This window comes from Lupinus angustifolius, chromosome LG05 (assembly GCF_001865875.1).
Source record: "Lupinus angustifolius cultivar Tanjil chromosome LG05, LupAngTanjil_v1.0, whole genome shotgun sequence".
Taxonomy (NCBI): Eukaryota; Viridiplantae; Streptophyta; class Magnoliopsida; order Fabales; family Fabaceae; genus Lupinus; species Lupinus angustifolius.
Genome location: NC_032013.1, coordinates 12,393,449 through 12,412,725, shown reverse-complemented (window position 1 = coordinate 12,412,725; position 19,277 = coordinate 12,393,449). Strand labels below are relative to the sequence as shown.

Here is a 19,277-nt window from a genome sequence, read left to right as displayed (position 1 = left end):
CATTGACAACGACTTCTTCATTATGCGCTGTTGAAGATACTATCAGACCTTAAAAAATTAAAATGTTCTCGTATTCTCACACATTCATTAACAATCCCAACATTCATTTACTCAGCAGCGAAACGCATTTTCTCTCAAAATCGACCTCGAAAATTATTCAACCTCAAAATCATTCACCCATTCAACACAAAAATCATTGAACACCGATTTAAAAAATCTTTCACTTGTTTAACCTCAAAATCATCATTCACGCATTCAACACCGAATTGAAAGTGAGTTTTTCTTACAATTATTTGCCTTTTTAATTACATTATATTTAGCTTGTATTGAGTTATAAATATTTTCCGTATAAATGAGTGAAAGTGATGCGCTGTTGTATTGATCCACTATATGACAACACTTTATAGACGATGCACTATTGTATTGATGCACTATATGACATCGCTTTTTATATGGTGCGTTGTGGTATATAATCAATACAACAACAATTGTCAAGCGTTGTTAATGATGACCATATACTATTGCGATCAAACAGAAAGCGCCCGAAAGTGCTGTTATACATCTAAAATAAGCGCTATTGAATGGAAACTCTAGCGTAGTGAATTGGTAGCACTGTATCACCATCAACTACAACATCAATCCCGACCTTTCCATGATATAGGGAGATATGTGTATTATGCAGCATAGCATTTGGCATGTTGTGCACATTACTAATATCCACTAATCTCTTAGATGAGATATCCAAATATAGATTACAAGCACTGATTTTCTAAATGTTAGTTAAAAGATATAAGTTTATTACTATAATAGAACTAAAGGGCAAGTAAATGAAAGCTAGTTAATTAAATTACCTTAGGAATGTTGTGAGTAGCTTCTGTGCAACTCTCATTGATGATAGGATCATCGCCTTGTTGATGCCCCTTAGAGTCCTTCTTTTTTATTGAACTTTCCAATTCATTGAATCGTTGCATGAGAGTATTCAACTGGTTCTGCATCTGAGACAAGTCGGCTTTGGTTGCATATTTTTGAGGGGGTAAATAGTGTCGCTTGCTAACCCCAAATCTAGTACCCCGAATACGGCTAGAGTACTTTGGCAATCCTAGTGCCTTATCAAGTATCTCCTGACTATCTAGGGTCTGTATCTCTCTTTCCTTTTCTTTTAGGACAACCTGACACATCAATAAAAAACAAAATGTTAATTAATCACATTGATAAATAAAGTATGGAAATCAAGTTTAAATGATAAGCACATAGAACATGGTCTGCCACTTCTTGAACATTTTTATTATCGATGACAATATCCCAGTTCTTACGAACATCCACCCATATAACATCGAGGTCTAATGACAATGCATTCAAAGATGTATCGTTTTGTTCCAACTACCAAAATATAACCAATAATAATGTAATTAGATATGGATACAAAACATAACAAAAAATGTGGTTACAAATTAACCATACTTACAATTTTTTCCTCGATTCCTCTATACCCCACTCGAGAAGCTTGGTATGGATACAAAGGTTTAGATTCCCTCTTGTGATTTTCATCACTTATTTTCTACTAAAACAAACAAGATTAACAGTAACATTAAAAACATATACAATCATATATTCAAAAAACATAAGTATACAATCAATACAAGGAAGATGACTTTACCATGAAAGACTCGTCTTGTGCGCGTCTAGTGACAAAAACCTTCCACCGATCCTCGTCAATGAGATTTGAATATTTGGTTGGAGGTTTGAGGTTGACTTTGTCATCAGCATCTTTGATATACTTGTCAGTATCGGTTCTGAATTGTCGATGAGCTTTTCCAGCATATTTAAGGATGTAATCCTTATGTTCTTCACCAACATCAAAAGTTGACTAAAAACACATAAATATAATATGTAAATACATTGAATGGAAACATAAAAATACATTGCATAGAAACACAAAAATACATTGTATGAAAACACATAAATACATTGCAAGAAAATACAAACACAAACACCTAAAGAGAAACTTATTGTTATATCATTCCAAATGTTTTCCTTCACGAGATTCAACAAGTTATCATTCCAAGAACTGAATATTATTAACATATTATGTCTAACCACAACTTCAATGTAGCTTACCAAAGTGTTGTCTCCCTTTGTGTTTAACAATTGGCCTGATAACTTCACGTTCTTGTTCCTACCATGAATGATTTTCTTCATGGAAGTTATTCCATGTAGCATAATTACTAGTGTGAGAATTTATTGTTCAAGTTTTTTGAGTGAATGAGGTTTTATGAGTGTACGAGGATATCTACTTCAATAAGTTTGAGAGTATAGAGAGAAATGAATCATGTTTTGAGTTTTAAACACTTATAACATTTAACAATGTTTGTTGTAATGAGCGTTGTTGATAATTATTATTGAACAACGCTCATTGATGTGAGTGTTGTTGAATGTGTTTGGTTTTGACATTAAACAACGCTCACTGCAACAAACGATGTTAAATGTTTTTCCGCCTATTACATTTAATAACGCTGCTTGAAGCAACCATTGTTAAATGTAACAAGAGGATAATCATTCAATAGTGCTTGCTTCGTTGAGTGTTATTGATTATTATTTTTTGAATAAAAAATTAGACATTTATGCATACAAATATATGTTAATATTCATTTATTTTTTCTTTAAAAAAGTATGGAAAATCTTGTAAAGTCATGAGTTTCAACAGTGCTCACAACAAAGAGCATTGTTGAATCGATGGAAATCAATAGCGGTTGCTTCAAAGAGCGTTGTTGAGTCGTTGCGGCAAACATTCAACAACGCTCTTTGTAGATAGCGCTCTTGAATGTTCATCCGCTTATTACATTTAGCAACGCTTGCTTCAAGGAGCACTATTGATTCTCTTTCGCCTTGTATTTAACAACACTATGTTAACAAGCGATGTTGAATGGTCATTGTTAAATGCGAATTCGGGCATAGTGTTTCTTCAAGCTTCGAAATTTATGTCACTTAACGGAACAAACAAGTTAGAAGGTTTTTTAGAAACTGAAACATATAAAATAAAGACCGAGTACATAAGACTCTCACTTAGTGGAATCTGGAGAGAGTAAATGTTCTCAGCTATATCCCATAAGTGGAGAGCCTATTTTTAGGATTTAAATTCATGACCTCTTAGTCACTAAGCAACAACCTTATCATTATGTCAAACTCATTCTCTACCAAAACATATACACATATTATATATCATGCACACCTGTGCTCCGTTCAGAAGTTTTTCCAGGTTGCTGCATGGCATGGAAAGAACAACAAGTTTGTCCATATGACAAAATGATGGTATAGACTTCAAAGGATAATTATCCAACCTCAAAAATCTTAAGCCTTGAAGCAATTCAAAACTCCCTGAAATGCTCATAGTATTATTAGATCTCCAATTGTCATTAAAAGCAAGTAATCTTACATTTGGCATCTTGATGAAGGCATGGGAGCTGAAATGTATATAAAAAATTTGACTAAAATCTAACGCTAAGCTTTCAATGGCTTCAGTTCCCTAACAAACAAAATTAAGAATTTAACATTAGTAATTTATAGTAATTAAGATAGGTTATCTATATTGAAATATGTGGTAAGAAAGGTGAGTCAATGTATCATCATCTTACTCTATTATTTGTCAATACGTCACAAACTTCTTGAAAGTCCCATAGTCGAGTTTGTTGTCCAAGGTTGTTAATATATGCACCACGAACAATTCCATGACCCATTTCCTGTATCATGTAATACATTTTTATGCGATTATTTGAACCAATACTTATAAGTGTCTTATGTAAAAGGTTACTTACTATATCATGGCTTTTAAAAAAACACGCAATGTCAAGAAATATTTTTTTATCTGTATCATCTAGTTCGTTGTAACTCAAACTCTGAATTTTAGGATTGAGAAACTTCTTCAATTTCATTAGTGCACTTTTCCATTCATTTTTGCCTTTGGAATGAAGAAGTGATCCCAAGATTTTCAAAGCTAAGGGGATACCATTGGCATAAACAATTGCTCTTTTTGATAGTTCCTCATATCCCTTTTTAGGATTAGCTTTTTTGAAGGCATAAAAGCTGAAAAGTTGAAGGGAGTTTTGAATGTTCATTTCCTTGACTTCATGGATCTTGTCAACTCCTCCATTTATAAGAACTTGCTTATCTCTGGTTGTAACAATTACTCTACTTCCAGCTCCAAGCCAATCATTCCCTAATCCAACACAATTCTCTATAAGATCTATCGAATTCACGTCGTCGAGTACAATGAAAACTTTCTTGCGGCTGAGTCTACTCACAACAAAAGAGGGTATTAGTTTGGGAGTGTCAATGTGAAGATCTTCCCCTAGTAGCTTAGAAAGAATTCTACTATAAATGTGATTCAGACCATATGTTTTTGATTGTTCCCTCAAATTTTCAAAGAAGCAAACACCTTCAAATAGTGAAGCTACTTCACTAAAAACAGCTTCTGCAATGGTTGTCTTACCTATTCCACCCATGCCCCAAATGCCAATGATTCTAACATCTCTTGAGTCAATGCTTAACAAAGATATAATCTTTGCATAGTTTTCATCTTGTATAAAGCAACCTCTTAGCTCATAGGAACATTTGCTATTTAGTTTTTGCAATACCAATTTGACGATGTTGTCAATCATGTCAGATTCATCCCTGATGTTTGAAGAATAAATTAACAATTAATAAATAAGTTATTAGAAAAGAAAAAAGGAAATGTAATGAACATGAATTAGTTATCATTTCATAAATAAAGTTTAGCATGTATGTGTGTGATCTTTTAAACAAATGAATGATGAGTATAACTAAGCTAAATCAGAAGGAGTGTCAGTGTAATTTAATCTAAAAAATAACGAAAAGACATTGAAAAATTGGCTTCATAGTATACCATATATTTTATTGAAATCATGTACGAAATTAAAAAAATTTGTATATTTTCTTCCCTATAATCATTTTCATTAGTAAATATATTTATTTGTAAAATAAATGACGGTTCATAAGTACCCAGAAACTCAATTCAAAATCAATCTTAATATACTTTATTTTAATTCTAATGGTATATGGATCGTTATTTTGATATCATTGACTCTTATATTAAAATGTCATTACTAAGAAACAATAAAGTATTTGAGTTTATTCTATGATTCAAATATTTCTAACTTTGTAGGATTAATATCTTTTGAAAATGTATGGAATTAAACACCTCTATGATCACCTTTACCACCATTTTTTGTATAAAATATTATACTCAACTTTCTGTAGGGGTAGTTAGTGAAATATATGTATATAAACTAGAGGTAGTTTAATTTGTGTAGGTATAAAAAGAGGAAGAAAGTTTATAAAATTTCACTTTTCATCTATATTTTTTTTAAGTTAGTATACAATTACTTCATACATGTAAGATATTCTAAAGAGTGTCGATGTAATTTCAATTTTAATTAATTATATATTAGTTAGGATAAATGCACTATTTATAAGTTTGTATATATAATTTGATTTTGAACTCATTCTTCTCATTTGTTTATTTACGCAACTTCTTCTTTGAATTATTCCTACATTTTGTAACAAAACAAAATGAGTTTTTACAATTGATTATGTTTTTTCTTCCTTTTGCATTGTGTGTTACTCATGATGTCTGGAATTTTTACTTCCATTAACTCACTTGATTACATGCTTCTACAAAAAGTAGGGAAAATTGAATTGTTATCCCAAATGTGTTCAAAATGTACTTATCTTGAAAAATAACAAATATTTAAGTAATAAATAAGTTGAAATGTTTTATTGTTTCTGGCAAATGATATTTTAATATAAAAATATATTATTTACAATTATCAACTGTTTTTATATAAAATACCAAGTTTTTATTTGATCTCAAATTATTTATTCTATCTTTAATCATCTTGAGTAAGTCTTAAAATAATGATAAAAAAATGACGATCAATGCACTATTATTTCGTTTAAATTATTTTTTGGTTCTAACCTTATATCGTTAACAACAACTAATTCAAGTGGGTGTTTTTGAGCTCTGCTAGGGCTAGATTTCAACAATCTTGGAACATAGTAAAGTCTTCAACATGTACACTAACCACTCATCCCTTGGAGTTTTCTCGATGGTTTGGCAACATTATCTACTCAAAAGGAGAACCTGCCTTCAACTAAGAAAACTTTTGCAAAAGCTTTGAAGAACTCGTGTAATATGGTAGGCTCATACTTTCAAAAGGAGACACCCCTCTAAAATTTGCAGATCTAAAGGCAAAACTCACAGCGTTGGGGAGTATGATTGGAAAATAGAATATGATATCCTAAGGGAAAGGTTTTTATGACTTCTCATTTTCCACCATGGATGAGATGAGGAGTGTGCGCGCTATTGGATATTGGAATCTCAAACTAGGATTCCTTCGCCTTTTCCTCTAGACCCCTGAAATTAATCCATGCTTGTAGAAGCTTTCTCATTCTCAATGTTGGGTTAAAATCATGGGACTCCCCCAAGAATATTGGAGTCCTAGGATCATATTTTCAACATTAGGGGACTTTGGTACACCAATATCTCTTGATGAAGCAACTAACAACAGAACATTTGGTCACTTTGCCAAGGTTCTTGTGGATATATACCTTAAAGCTAATCTTTCGGACCAGATATTAGTTGAAAGGGAAGGATTTGCATTCTTTGAATCCATAGAATATGAAAACCTCCCTAAGTTCTGCTTTGGATTTCATTCGATTAGGAACTTGGCATCTAATTGTAGGAGAACAACTAAAGAAGTTGTGACAGAAGAGTTTCCCGAACATGTTAGGAAAACTCATCCAGTGGAGAAGGTGCATCATTCAGTGGAGGTAAATGAATTACTCATCAACCTGGAAATAGATAGAATAGAGGACTAGAATTTGGAAATCTGGGAAAGGGTGGTGTCTTCTCTTGTTAATGAGCATCAATCAGTCACTTCTAATGAAGAGCTAAATGTTACTAGAGTGGAGAACCAAGTTGCTCCGAGAGATTTGAGAATCGTGGAAAAATTATGGGCAGGTGATGATGTAGAGGAAGAGATGGTTGAAGAGGGATCGGATCCTTCACCATAGTTTTAACAATATCCCAAAAGAAGAGGCTGAGAAAGAAGGGTACTCTAGAGAGGGTACATTTTAATCGTATGGGTGGATACATCAACACTAATCAATAAAGGTTCTCTACTAGAATTGTAGAGGTATAGGGAACACTAAAACAAGGTTAGTGCTGAAAAACCTTTATTTGTCTAATAAACCAGATATGGTGTTCATATATGAGCCTAAAATTCTTTTTTGAGACATAAATCCCTTGTTTTGGAAAGAGCTGAAACTTAAGATGTTTGTAGTTAATGACAGAGGTAATATATTGCCTAGTATCTGGGTTATATGTAATATGGAGCTTGACCCTAATGTGATAGTTATATATGATCAACAAATATCTATATCTCTTTCAATTGAGAATCAAAATATTTACTTTTGTGCAACATATGCACACACCAATTACTTGCAGAGAAGACAACACTAGGTTGAAATCCAAACCCTCATGGTAGATCATGTTCATCCTTGGTGTTGTATTGGAGATTTTAATGTTGTTCTAGGGGCCATTGAATGCAGGTGCTCTACACTTCCTAATAGAACTTCTACTAAGGACTTCCAAGCCTTCTATATTAATGCTAACCTTTTGCATTTATTAACCAGGGGAGCTGAATATACTTGGTCCAATAAAAAAGAAGTCATGCTTCACTGAAAAAGATTGATAGATGTTTATACAATGAGGCTTGGCTATCAACTTGGCAATAGGTCTTTTGTTGACCATCATCTAATTCTTCTTTGTTTTGCATCTTCAGAATTTAGTAGAGTTTCTCCTTTCAGGTTCCATAAGATGTGCATGCATCATCTGGATTGCAGAAGAATGATTGTTAAATCCTGGAGGGAAGTCATTTATGGTTGCCCTATGTTCATTTTATCCCAAAAGCTTAAAAGACTCAAATCTAAGCTGAAAGATTGGAACATTAATGTCTTGGGAAATATCCATCTTAGAGTATAATTTTCTCTTGCTACTATGAAACTATCCAAACCCTGTATTAATGATTCTGGTCTAGATCAAAGGATGTTGAATCAAGAATTTTTGGCCCAAAAACAATTGATGGAAGCTCTGATGATGGAAGAGGATTTGGGAAAGAGAAGTCTAGGTTAAATTAGCAAATAAATAGGGATAGAAACACCAATTTTTTCCATAAGATTACCAAAATAAGACAAGTCACTAAGTCTATATCCTTACTAAAGGAGGGGAATAATATTCTGACTTCTCAAGTAGACATTGGCAATCATCCCTTAGATTCTACACTAATTTATTTGCATCCAACAACAATTGCTCTTCTAACTCTTTAGTTCAGAATGTCATCCCAAATATTGTGATAGATTCTGAGAATTACATGCTAACTAATGTACCATCTAATGAGGATATTAAGGCTACTATGTTTTTAATGAATGGAGAGGGCGCCCCTGGTCTTGATGGTTTTGGTGGTTATTTCTATCAACACCTGTGGGAGATAGTTAGAAATGATGCCTGCAATTCTGTGAAGCAATTCTTCAATCATGGTTGTATTTTGTCCAACATGAATTATAACATTGTAGTGTTGATTCCAAAGTCTGCCAATAAGGATATAATTAAAGACTACAGACCTATAGCCTTAGCTAACTATCAGTTTAAGATAATCACTAAAGTTTTGGTTGATAGGCTTGCCTCTAATGCTTCGAGAATTATTTATCCTCAACAAAGAGTTTATCAAGGATAGACACATTCAAGATTGTTTATACACTACTTCTGAGGCAATAAACATGTTAGATCATAAAGCTTTTGGTGGAAACTTGGCAGTCAAGCTAGACATTAAAAGTGCATTTGACACATTGGATTGGGACTTCTTTCTTGATACTCTAAAGGCTTTTGGATTTAATGAAAATTCATCAATTGGATCATGACAATTCTTCAAACTACCAAGCTCTCTATCAATATTAATGGCCATAATTTTAAAATTCATTTCTAATCGAAATTGTTATGAAAAAGCTTGAGACAATAGTTCCAATTATTCCTCTAATTAGATCTTTGGCTAAAGCGAAATTTTGTAATGTCTTAGGGCACCCCATTAGTAAGCCGGTTTGGGCCGATTCATCCGATTTTTATATTATTGACCGATTTTTGCGGATATGTAGAAATCTTTCTCATTATTACAATGGAGTTTTCTTGTTCCTATATAATTTTTATGTATGTGAATACGAATCTATTTTCCTTTTTCTACGTAACAAATCCTCTCATTTACGATTAAAATCTTTTAGCGTTCTTTTTGAACGAATCTATTTCTATGGAAAAATAGAACATTTTTTAGAAGTCTTTGCTATTTCCTGAATTGTAGGAGAAGGGTGAGTCAAGGAGATCCAATCTATCCCCTTCTTTTCTGTTTGGCAGAAGATGTGCTTAGTATAGGTATATCCAAGTTGGTATATGAGAGAAAAATACGACCCACCACTGGTTCTAACAGCTTGTTTACTCCCAACCATGTGCTATATGCAGATTACATCCTAATTTTCTACAGAGGCATTAAAAGGGAGCGAACTATCCTTAAGAAGTTTATCATGGATTATTCACAGGCTTTTGGTCAACCTATTAATCCTAATAAGTGCAAGTTCTACACTACTACTGTTACAACAAGGAAGATTGCAAAATTAACTTCTTAACTAGGCTTCTCAGCTGGCTGCCTCCCCTTCACCTACTTGGGAGTTCCTCTTTTTTGAAGGGAAGCCTAGGAAAAATCATCTTCAATCAATAGCAGATAAAATCACTTTGAAGCTGGAAACTTAGAAAGGTTTTTCTCTATCAATTATGGGAAGAGTGTAACTAGTAAAATCAGTAATTCAAAGCATGTTGATTTATAGTTTTAAGATCTATGCTTGGCCCTCTCAACTGCTAAAAAAGTTGGATACTTGCATCAGAAATTTCATTTAGTATGGTGACATAAAGGTTAGAAAAATGGCCATTGTATCTTGCCGTCAAGTATGCGCTCCTATAAAATTGGATGGTTTAGGAATAAAGTCTCTCAAGAAGTTGAATTAAGTAGTTATTTTTAAGCTAGCTTGGGAGATGAGGTCTGCTGATGAAGATTGGACTAGATTTTATAGGCTCAGATTTGGTAATTCTTTTCTCCCTGCCACTAGGTACTTCAAATCCTCTATCTGACCTAGAACCAAGCACAATTGGCAAGCTGCTTCAATTAACTCTAGAAGGTTGATTGGTGATGGGAATAACACAAATTTTTGGAAAGATAATTGGCTTGGTGTCCCTTTGATTCACTCCCTAAACATTTCAGAGGAGTTGCATTCTAGGCTTCTTTCATTAGTTAGTTGTTGACTTCATCATTGAATCAAAATGGATAATTCCAAAATTGTGGGTAGAATTGTTTCCCCAAATTGCTTGGCAAATAGCTAAAACCATAACCTCTTCTGGAACTGATAAACTTATTTGGTAGGATACTAATGATGGTAGGCTCACTTTAAAGGATGCTAATAAATGTATTTACCCTCCTACATTTCTAATGAATTGGTGCAAAGTTCTCTGGTCCTCCTCAATTCCCCTTTTTAAATCTTTTACTTCTTGGAGACTGGTCAAAGGGAAAATGCCTACAAATAAAAACTTACAAAGAAGAGGTTGTTCCTTGGCTTCTTGGTGCAACAAGTGTAGGATCAATATAGAAAATTCTGAGCATTTATTCTTGCGATGTCCATTTGTTGTTTGTCTCTGGGATTGGATTGGTAGTCTTTTCACCATCTAATTAGACATCTCTTCCATGCAAAACATCATGTCGGCTTGTAATATGAAGTGGAGACATCAAGTCAAAGAGATTTTGGCAGTTGCATTCATCCATACTATTAATACAATTTGGTTCTGCGGGAATCAAAGTAGATTTCATAACAAGAATCTTAGCAGGACTCAAGCAATTTCCAAGATCAAGCTGCCAATTTATATGTCAGGGAACAATTCCAATGTATGTGCTAGCTCTCCTCTACAAGATTTCAGCATCCTTAGATCTCTAAATGTAGCAGTTAACTACAAAAAGGCCCCTAAAATTCTTGAAATAACTTGGGATCCTCCAACTCAGGATAAAATCAAAATTAACTTGGATGGAGCTACACATGAAACTCCTAGTTAGGCTAGAGGAGGTGCAATCTTCAGGGACCACAATGGAAATTTTTTGGGTTGTTTTGCCTTTTATTTCGATATAGAAAATGATTTGTTTGCTTAGTTGAGTTCTACTATTATGGCTATCGAATTTATCACAAAAGAGGTTGGAATTCTATTTGGCTAGAGTGTGTTTCATCTTTGGTAGTGGATATTTTTATGAGTAAAATTAATGCCCCTTGGAAGTTGTACAACATATGGATTCATTGCAAGAACATCATGTCATCTATGGATTGTTCAATTTCTCATATCTTTAGGGAGGGTAATACTTGTGCTGATAAATTTACAAACTTTGGAATCTTGTCTAAGGTTTTCTCTTGGTGGAATGAAGTTCCAAACTTTCTATTTTAGGAATTCTCTAGAAATAGATTTCAACTTCCTAACTATAGGTTCACCTCCATGTAACCTTCCCTCTTGTATTGATATTTTTATGATACATATATATGGGGTGTTGTTGCACCTTTAGTTTCAAAAAACAACTAATTCAAAGTGTTATGGATAAAATAAAGTATATAGAGTTTGAGTTTCTAGATACTTATTAATTGTCATTTATTTCACAAACAAATATATTTGCTAACGAGAATTGTCATATAGAAGAAATGATAAAACCTTGTTTAATCTCACATAATAAGATTTCCATAAATATGATATAATATGGAGTCAACTCCAAATAGAGTAGATTTAATGTCTCTTCACTATTTTTTTTATTAGAGTAAATTTAACGACACTTCTTGCAATTTAGCTTAATTACTAATCACCTCTTTTATTTAAAATATTACACTCACATCTTCTGCATGGTAGTCAGTATGATGTAGCTATATAAATTAAAGGTAGTTTATATAGTTCAAAAAATAAATGGATGATTTGTATAACTTTACTAAATCTTAAGAGGTGTCTATGTAATTTACTCTATTTTTTTTATTGAAATGGAAGTCTCATATTTGAATATTATTTTATTTTAATTATATTAACGTATTTAAACTCGTTATAGTAACTTAATAGTTTATGGGAATAATCTTTTAATTAAAATAATTTATGTGATAACTAAATATAGTTATAAAATAATTAATAAATTATTTTGAGAATTTAACTTCGAGGATATGACTTATATTGTATCTTATTTTTTTGCTCGAGTCGAGAAACGGTTTGATATCTCTCAAAATAGAAAAGTCGGTACATGACCAATGTAGTCTCTTTTGTTGTTAATTCTCTTTTAATTAAAATAAATTCTCTAACAACAATAAATAAATGTTTTAAATAATTATTCCTAGACTGGGGGAAGTTAGTCCACGATCAATATAGTTTCGTGTCGTATCTTACTTCTACTTCGACCAAAAAATAATTATGATAATTAGTAATGCATCTGCTATTTATGAAGTAGGAAGTCATTTCACAACTAATGTGGTTTCTTCAGCTACTAATTCTACCCAATCAATTAAGATGATTTCTTTAATATAAATCAACCAATTAACCAATGTTCAAACCAAAACTATAACCTATACAGTTAGGGATACGGAGGAGCAAGATAAACTTTTGTCAGACAAAAAAATTAAAAAATATTATTTTGCCTTAATAATTAATTTTGTTAATAAATTAAGAATTTAAAGATTTATATAGCCAAGAAATGTATCATTTTAATATGGGCAGACAAAGAGCTAATACTTTTATCAACCTATAATCGACTCCCGAATTGAGAACTCTGGTTGAATAACCATATTTTCAAATTTGGGCATAAAAGTGAGTTTTATATGTTTTGACTGCATAAAACGTATTGACGACTCTAAAATATTTGGGAGATGTTGAAATCATGTTCTAACTCTCGTAAGTCATGTAATTGGTAATCTACCAAAAATTGGAGTGTGGCACCAAACAACTTTACATTTGTACTAAGGCTCATCCTCTTGAAATAATCATCATTATAAAAAACTCTTCTAGAGAAAATAAGTTGAAATCAATTTTTTCTTCTACCACTATTTCATATTTTGGTCATATAGAATGTTATTATGAAATTAGTAAAAAGTAACAAATTGTGCTAAAGGATCCATAAACATTAGGGGGTTCAAAACCTGTATTGACGAGAATTTGAATGGAAGCCTGAAGTATTGGCTGCTTCTATGAGATTGTCCTTCCACTTTTGCATAGTCTCATTGTTGTGTTTGAAATCCATCTCATGTTTATGAAATGATTTTTCATAACTCCCTGATTGCTTCCTTATATGTGATGGCTCAATTCTGTAGAATATTGGAATAACATACCCACCCTTTTTCTTGCATTCCATTATTTCAACTAGCTCATTCAAGCACCACGTTGAAGAAGCATAGTTCTCTGAGAAGATTACAAGAAACACACTAGAATCATGGATAGCTTCCACAAGTGATAACCAAACTTCATCTTCTTTCTCAAGCTTGTAATCTATGTAGGTTTCGATTTCGTGTCGGAGTAAAGCAGCATGAAGATGGCTTGTGAAGTTGTCACGAGTGTCTTCACCTCTAAAGCTGATAAACACATCATATTTTTTAATAGATGTTGCAGCAGAGAAAGAAGAAGAAGCCATATATGAATATTTTATTGATTGTGTCTTAGAAAATAATACTCTCAAATCTCAAGGATTAATAAATGCACTCTCATCACTGAGTATATTATTGTTCTTGTCAACCAATTAGTCAATGGTGTAGCTTCCATTCATTTTCTTGTTAAGTTTCTTCCAAGTTAATTGATATACACTTTTGATAAGACTTGAGTGGAAGAATATTATTATTGATGAAGATGGCACACTCATATAGTGTTTGTGTGGTAGAAAAATGGACTTTTGGCGTGTGGAAGACTTAGATAGTACCCTATTTTTCCAATCTTCCATGCTCTGTGATTTTATTTCTTGGGTAGTGCTTGAGGTGGAAAATGATCTTCTGTCTCAAAAAGACTTATCTCTATGTCCCTAACTAATATTATTTCTCAAAATAATATAAAATATTAATTTATGTTTTTTATAAAAAAAAATCATAATTAAGCGACACAGTTTGATTGGCTTGGCACACCATTGGGGACAGCAATGAGTATCGGAGATATGCATCCTCCTTAAGGTAGGGACAAAGATCCTCTGTCCCAAAAAAATCATGTCCCCATGTCCCTAACCAATAGTTTTTTTCAAAATAATATAAAATATTAATTTATGTTTTATATTTTCTTTTCTCAATTAATTGACACATTTTGATTGGTTTTGGTACACTATTGGGGACACCAATGAGTACAAGAAATCTCCATCTTTGAAGTAGTTGTCAAGTTCCATCTACCCAGTTAACAAATTTATGTGTCTGAATAAGAATATTTGCATAAGAATGTTACTTTTATGAATAAATTACATTGACACCCTCCTGAGTTTTAGCAAAGTTACACTAATCATCCCTCAATTTTCTACACCTACACAAACCCCCTAATTTTTATACTTTTATTACACGGACCACCCCTGCATGAAAAATAAGTGCAATCTTTTAAATAAAAAATGTGATAAATGTAATTAAGTTAAACAAAACATGATATATTGCGGGGACAAGTCCAAATAATATATGAGTCGATACCTCTTTATTATTTTTGGTTCTTTACGATATAGTACAAGAGCAATTTAAACAATATCTCTCATGTTCCCGTGTGAAACTTGCTGGGCAAGCAAGCAAAAATACTCATCTTTTACACAAATACCAATAAACCTCTCACTTACCCATCTCACCATTATTATTTAAAAACCCTTGGCTTACCCCCTAACTCAGATTTATTCACCTTGAAAGAGCAAGATACATTGATTTGTATATTATTTTGATTTTTCATCATAGTATACGATGTTTTGTTTAACATAATTGCATTTATCACATTTTAATTTAAAAAATTACACTTATTTCTGATGCAAGGGTGGTCAATGTAATGAAAGTATAAAACTAGGGAAGGTTTGTGTATGTGTAAAAAAGTGAGGGGTAGTTTGTGTAATTTCACTAAAACTCAGGGGTGTCAATGTAATTAACTTTACTTTTATTCGTTAAACTTAACATAAGAATATTTGCAATAATTACTAATTGATTACAATGATAAATGCTAAATCTTTGTGGTAATCAATACAATCAAGAGATTATCAGGGAATATTAAAAACTATAGACATGATCAAACCTTTATAATAATATTTATAATTAGAAATTAACTTTTAATTAATGATGGGGCAACAAATTTCAATTCAAAATTTCAAATAAAGGATACATATTCTAAATTAATTTATAATAAAGATGGAAAAATGTCATTATTTCACTTTTTTTTCTTGGGATCATCTTTTAAAAGATAATGACATGTCAATTTTCTTCCTTAAAATTTTACCCAAATAATTATAATAAATATGGAAGAAAGATCTTGATTTCACTTCTTTTTTTCGAATCATCCTTGAAGTAGTTGCAATATATGAGACTTAAGTTCATTAAAATTCAATTCCTAAAAAATATACTATCTTATTATTAATAGAATGACATGATGATATTACAATAATGTACATCTCCATTTCTGGATATGTAAAAAGTAAATAGGGTATTTCTGCCATTTAAAAATTGCTTTCACAAAATTACATAAAGTCCTCAAAACATCAAATAAAATTAATTCTCATTTATTCTTCCCAAAATCACTTCATCACTTTTCGTTTTTCTCTCCATGACTCCGTCATCTCTCTTCTATTCTTCTTCAAATATATCTCTAGACCATCTCTATCTTCCTTTCTTTTTCAATGTTACTCAGGCTACTCAAAATCATCTTTCTCTCTAACTTATTAAACAAGAATTATTATAAAAATTAACTTTTTCACTCTTTGTAGGGTGTAATGTATATATAGTCTTTATAGTCTTAATATTTAATTACTTATTTTTAAAATTTCATTAGCTTAGAATTTATCATATTTATGAATGTCAATACATTATTTTTACCTACTTTGTTATAATTATTAAATAATTTAGATCATAAGGAATACATTATAATCAACCAAAAAACAATTTTTTAATCTCCATAACCAAAAGAAATTAATATTAATTAGTGTCTGAAATTCCTATTATATTTTCAACCAAAATTTAGACTCTTTATTATATAATACGGGCTAACAAATTAATTTCAAATGGTTATTTTCAATTTAGACTGACGTTATTATATATTACTTTACTACATATTGTGAAACTTATGGTTGTCATTATGCATAATTTAACCTTTTATGTTACTACTACTTTAATTCATATTAAAGTCATGTAACTCATGCTACATTTCTTACTACATGTATTAACTTAATTTATTACATATATTAAATAATTTAGATCATAAGGAATAAGTTACAATCAACCAAGAAAAAATTCAATCTCCGTAACCAAAAAACAATTAATATCAATTAGTGGCTAAAATTGATATTTTATTTCCAACCATAATTTAGACTATATATTATATAATAATAGCTGGCAATTTTATTTCAAATTATTAATTTCAAATTTAGGTTAGTATTATTATGTTATGTTACTATATATTGCTAAATTTTTGGCATCATTATGCATAATTTCAAATTTATGCTGGTTTTATTACGTTATGTTATTATATATGGCACCGTTCTACATAATTTAACTTTTTAAATTTCAAATTGCTTACTGAGTGTATTACTTTAATTTACTACATATTGTCATTTCAGAAATTATTTGGTTTTGTGGCAATTTGAAAACGAAAATTATTTCAATAAAAAATGAGAGTTAAAAACTTTTATTGGCATTCAATATTATAAAGCAATTTGAAATATAATATCAATTTGAAAAGCTAAATAAGGATTTGTTAAGGCAGATTCATATATTGAAATTTTATGTTATTATATATATATATGTCAAATCTCAATTAATTTCATATCGGATAAATCGTAATACATTCATTGTGTCCATTATTGGTCAATTCCAATTATTCCTCCTTCTTGATTTTTAAATTTACTGCATAATAATCATATCATACAAATTAAACATACATGTATCTTTATTATTTTTGGGTTTACATTCCTTATTAACTTTATTTATAATTAAATTATAATTAACATATATTTCATTAATCAAATTAATTTCATTCGCATATTCACTACGCCGGAATAGAAAAATAATAGTGCTTAAAATTGTCATTCAACATGCTTTCGGAAACTATATATTTGAACACCATAGAATATAGTGTTAGATTTAACAATGTTTTTGAAGCACTTTAGAAAGTAGACATTTAACATCTTTCACTGAAGTGAGAGCTGCTAAATGTTTACTTTATAAATAAGGCAACATCTCTCTCAGATATTCTATTAAACGCATGATATCATACCCAATTTCACCATATTTACAAGAGATTTGATAATAGAAACATCATTCTAAAAGTATAATTCATAAACCATTACATGAACTTGTTTCCCTTATACATTAACCTAGAAGATTATATGCACTAATGAAAGGGACGAAGATGGTGAAAATATAAACGACTACTCCGTGAATTTCTTGTCTCCCTTAACTAAAGAAATAAAAGAATTTATTGTCAACGATAAAAAAAAACATAGGTTATATTCAATATAATAAGAATCAAATCAAAACTTACACAAAAAATAAAGATGAAAAAATAATAACCAAATACAAACTTGCAAGTTTCATAAATCATCAACGACTCCACTTAGATTCAACATTGACAGATTCCTATATTATAAAATAAGCAATTAGCATAGATGCATATAAATGTATGTAGCAAGAGTGAATCAAAGATAAATAAATGAGGCAAAATAAGACAGTGATTCACCGTATGTTTGAAGAAAGAAACAAAAAACTGAGAACTTGCTTGAAGAGAGAACCTAAAATAAATATAAAAAAAGTTAGCTCGTGGAGAAGAAGAAAAACAAGAGAAATAGAAAACTGAATAATATGTGTATTTTTGTTTTTAAATCTGCAAAGATCTACGCTCACTAAAATAAGTGTTGTTTGAATGTATGACATTTAACAACGCTCACTCGAGCAAGCACGATTGAATATATGCGACTTTTAATAGTGCTCATTAAAACAAGTGTTGTTGAATATATGAATGTATGACTTTTAACAATGCTCACTGAAGTAGATGTTGTTGAATGTGTGACTTTTAACAGTACTCACTGAAGTAAGCATTGCTGAATGTGTGACTTTTAATAGCATTCACTGAAGCAAGTACTGTTAAATAAATATGTGAATGTATGACTTTTAATAGCGCTCAGTGGAACAAGTGTTGTTAAATGTATGACTTTTACCAATCTTACTGAACCAAGCGTTGTTGGATATGTGAATGTATGACTTTTAACAATATTGAGTAGAACAAGTGTTGTTGAATGTGTGAGAAACAATTGTGCTCACTTCTGTAACACCGGGAGTTTTCAATGTATATATTTTAATTATTTGTTTTAATCAAAAAATAATTTTAGAAATTAATAGGTAATGAATTAGGCTAAACCTTAGTTGAGTGTTAGTCTTATTTTATGATTTCCTACTTTGTGGTACATTTTCGTATTTTCTATGACGGAAAGGTTTTGGACTGTTGTCGGGCCCAAATTCACCCGAATTCGGCCCAAAAACTTGTTTTTGAGTTCTATAGCTCGGAATCAAATTATGATTGTGCCATAGGATTCAAAATATTATTTCGAGTCGTGATAGACATTAAGTTTGTCCAAAATGCATTTCTAAATACTTTTCACTATGAATTTGGCATTCCAAAATTCTAACCGTAATTGGAAGATTTTATATCCAGCCGAATATTAATCGACAATACTCGGGCATGGTCTCATCGTGAATGTTTCGCTGAAAAATTCACCTCATGTTCCCGTGTGAAACTTGCTGGGCAAGCAAGCAAAAATACTCATCTTTTACACAAATACCAATAAACCTCTCACTTACCCATCTCACCATTATTATTTAAAAACCCTTGGCTTACCCCCTAACTCAGATTTATTCACCTTGAAAGAGCATCATGTTAGGTATCAGTGACCTAGGAACACCTAGAA

General features: G+C 31.3%; 2 protein-coding genes across 2 annotated transcripts; both read right to left on the bottom strand.

The window, feature by feature from the left end:
* LOC109347178 (probable WRKY transcription factor 19) lies at window positions 3,158-3,774 on the bottom strand. The gene is made up of 2 exons (XM_019586897.1): window positions 3,633-3,774; window positions 3,158-3,523 (listed from the first exon to the last, which is right to left on the bottom strand). Exons 1-2 carry the CDS (start codon window positions 3,753-3,755, stop codon window positions 3,185-3,187), a joined length of 462 nt encoding a protein of 153 aa, XP_019442442.1. The 5' UTR covers window positions 3,756-3,774; the 3' UTR covers window positions 3,158-3,184.
* LOC109347004 (TMV resistance protein N-like) lies at window positions 3,766-13,814 on the bottom strand. The gene is made up of 3 exons (XM_019586742.1): window positions 13,312-13,814; window positions 3,813-4,668; window positions 3,766-3,780 (listed from the first exon to the last, which is right to left on the bottom strand). The coding sequence occupies exons 1-3, from the start codon at window positions 13,797-13,799 to the stop codon at window positions 3,766-3,768; spliced, it is 1,359 nt and encodes a 452-aa protein (XP_019442287.1). The 5' UTR covers window positions 13,800-13,814.

Coding starts and splice junctions, on each gene's coding strand:
- LOC109347004 (XM_019586742.1), bottom strand. CDS start 13,799: ATGGCTTCTTCTTCTTTCTCTGCTGCAACATCTATTAAAAAATATGAT. Junction 4,669..13,311: donor TCAAATTCTCGTCAATACAG/GTTTTGAACCCC, acceptor TTCAAACATCAG/GGATGAATCTGACATGATTG.
- LOC109347178 (XM_019586897.1), bottom strand. CDS start 3,755: ATGTATTACATGATACAGGAAATGGGTCATGGAATTGTTCGTGGTGCA. Junction 3,524..3,632: donor ACGTATTGACAAATAATAGA/GTAAGATGATGA, acceptor TTTGTTTGTTAG/GGAACTGAAGCCATTGAAAG.